At 43.1% G+C, this 1,522-nt stretch overlaps 1 protein-coding gene across 1 annotated transcript in view; it reads right to left on the bottom strand.

The window, feature by feature from the left end:
* Window positions 1–1,407: 1,407 nt before the first annotated feature.
* Window positions 1,408–1,522, bottom strand: part of LOC105180023 — a 2,154-nt gene continuing 2,039 nt past the window's right edge. The window contains exon 5 of the mRNA XM_011103691.1: window positions 1,408–1,413. Coding sequence (XP_011101993.1) covers window positions 1,408–1,413 — 6 coding nt within the window. The remainder of the gene's footprint in view (window positions 1,414–1,522) is intronic.

The raw sequence follows: 1,522 nt of genomic DNA, 5'->3' as shown, positions 1-1,522 counted from the left end.
TATATAATACATTACAGCAGAATATAGGACGGAAATCACCAACAGTCATAGGAGATTGTACCTTTGGTATGAGAGCCAAAAGTGTAGTATTTATCTGCTTCAAAAGTCGGCCCGTATTAAAAAATTCCAGTACTACCGAGGACACCTCCTGTCCCACTATATGCCATGCAGCTTTAAAAAAGCCCGATGAATACCCGTCTGGCCCCGGTGCTTTATCCTCAGCAATGTCAAAGACCACCTGTTTAACGTCCGCCATTGTGAATGGTAGGAGTAAAGAATTGACGTCCTCGTCACTCAAAGTATGTCTAGCCCAAGGTCGCAGGAATCGAAAGTCTATCACAGCTCGTCGTCGATCCCCACCAAGTAGGTTTTGGTAGTATGTTACAAACTCATTGGTAACTGCTCTTTGATCTATGTGAGTGGCTCCATGATCGTCATTGATTTGTAAGATTCTCCTCACCGATCTCCTTTGAACAATTTTACGAAAGAAAACCCGGGAACACTGGTCACCTCCCTTCATCCATTGCATTTTTGCTCGCTGTTGAAGCATAACCTGTTCAAGTTTGGCTGCTTTAGCTAGTACTAATCGGCATCAGTGTTCCAATTGTAGGTATAGTTCATCCCGCCTATTTGAACTAACAAGCGATTGCGCCATCTCAAGAAACCCTTTAGCTAGTTGGACATTGTGTGATAAGTCCCCCTTATTCCTCCTCTACTCTCTAAACACCGGTTTAAGTGCTTTGAGTTTTCTTGTTACGGCATACATTGGCGTCCTTATGATATTATGCTGCGAAACCTGCTTCACACTGGGGATAAATTTTAGAGACAGGGTGAGGTAGTTATCGAATCGAAACATATCTCCAAATTGCTGCTGTATATCCCCGCATAGCACCATTGGATAGTGGTGCGACGTGCATGGAGTGAGACACGTATAATATGATGTCGGGAATCGCGACATCCATCTATCATTGATCATCATGCAGTCTAATATTTTCCATAGATTTCTTTTTTTTTTTGGTAAATGTAAATTTCATTAATAAAGAATAATGGTACAGTACAACATGTGGTCATCAAATGGTTTATCCCTCAACCCAAGGGATACGCCATAATCTATACAATGCTCGTGTACTGACTGACGAAACTAAATCAACGCTAAGAATCCTCTGCCTGACATCATCGATGATTAGGATACTCAAAGTGGCCGGTGTCCGCTCAGTGTGTTCAAATCTCCTCAAGTTCCTCTCCCTCCAAATGTGGTAGACACACGATGCAAGTAGTGTACGGTAAGCGCTATTAATAATGTGCTTGCCTCTCCATTTCCGCGTCGCCCATTCAATATCTGTTGTCCAATCCCTGTTAGGCCAGTGAAAGCGAGTCCGTCTGCGAATCTTAAGAAGACACTGACGACTAAATCTGCATCGAAAGAATAAGTGTGAATGAGATTCCGTAGTTCTCTCATCGCACAATATGCACGCTCCCAGGTGAGAAAGCCATGATTTGTCCGTGGTAGGTAGTTTGCCAA

This window comes from Sesamum indicum, unplaced genomic scaffold, assembly GCF_000512975.1.
Source record: "Sesamum indicum cultivar Zhongzhi No. 13 unplaced genomic scaffold, S_indicum_v1.0 scaffold00277, whole genome shotgun sequence".
In the NCBI taxonomy this organism is placed as follows: Eukaryota; Viridiplantae; Streptophyta; class Magnoliopsida; order Lamiales; family Pedaliaceae; genus Sesamum; species Sesamum indicum.
This window is presented reverse-complemented; position numbering and strand designations above follow the sequence as displayed.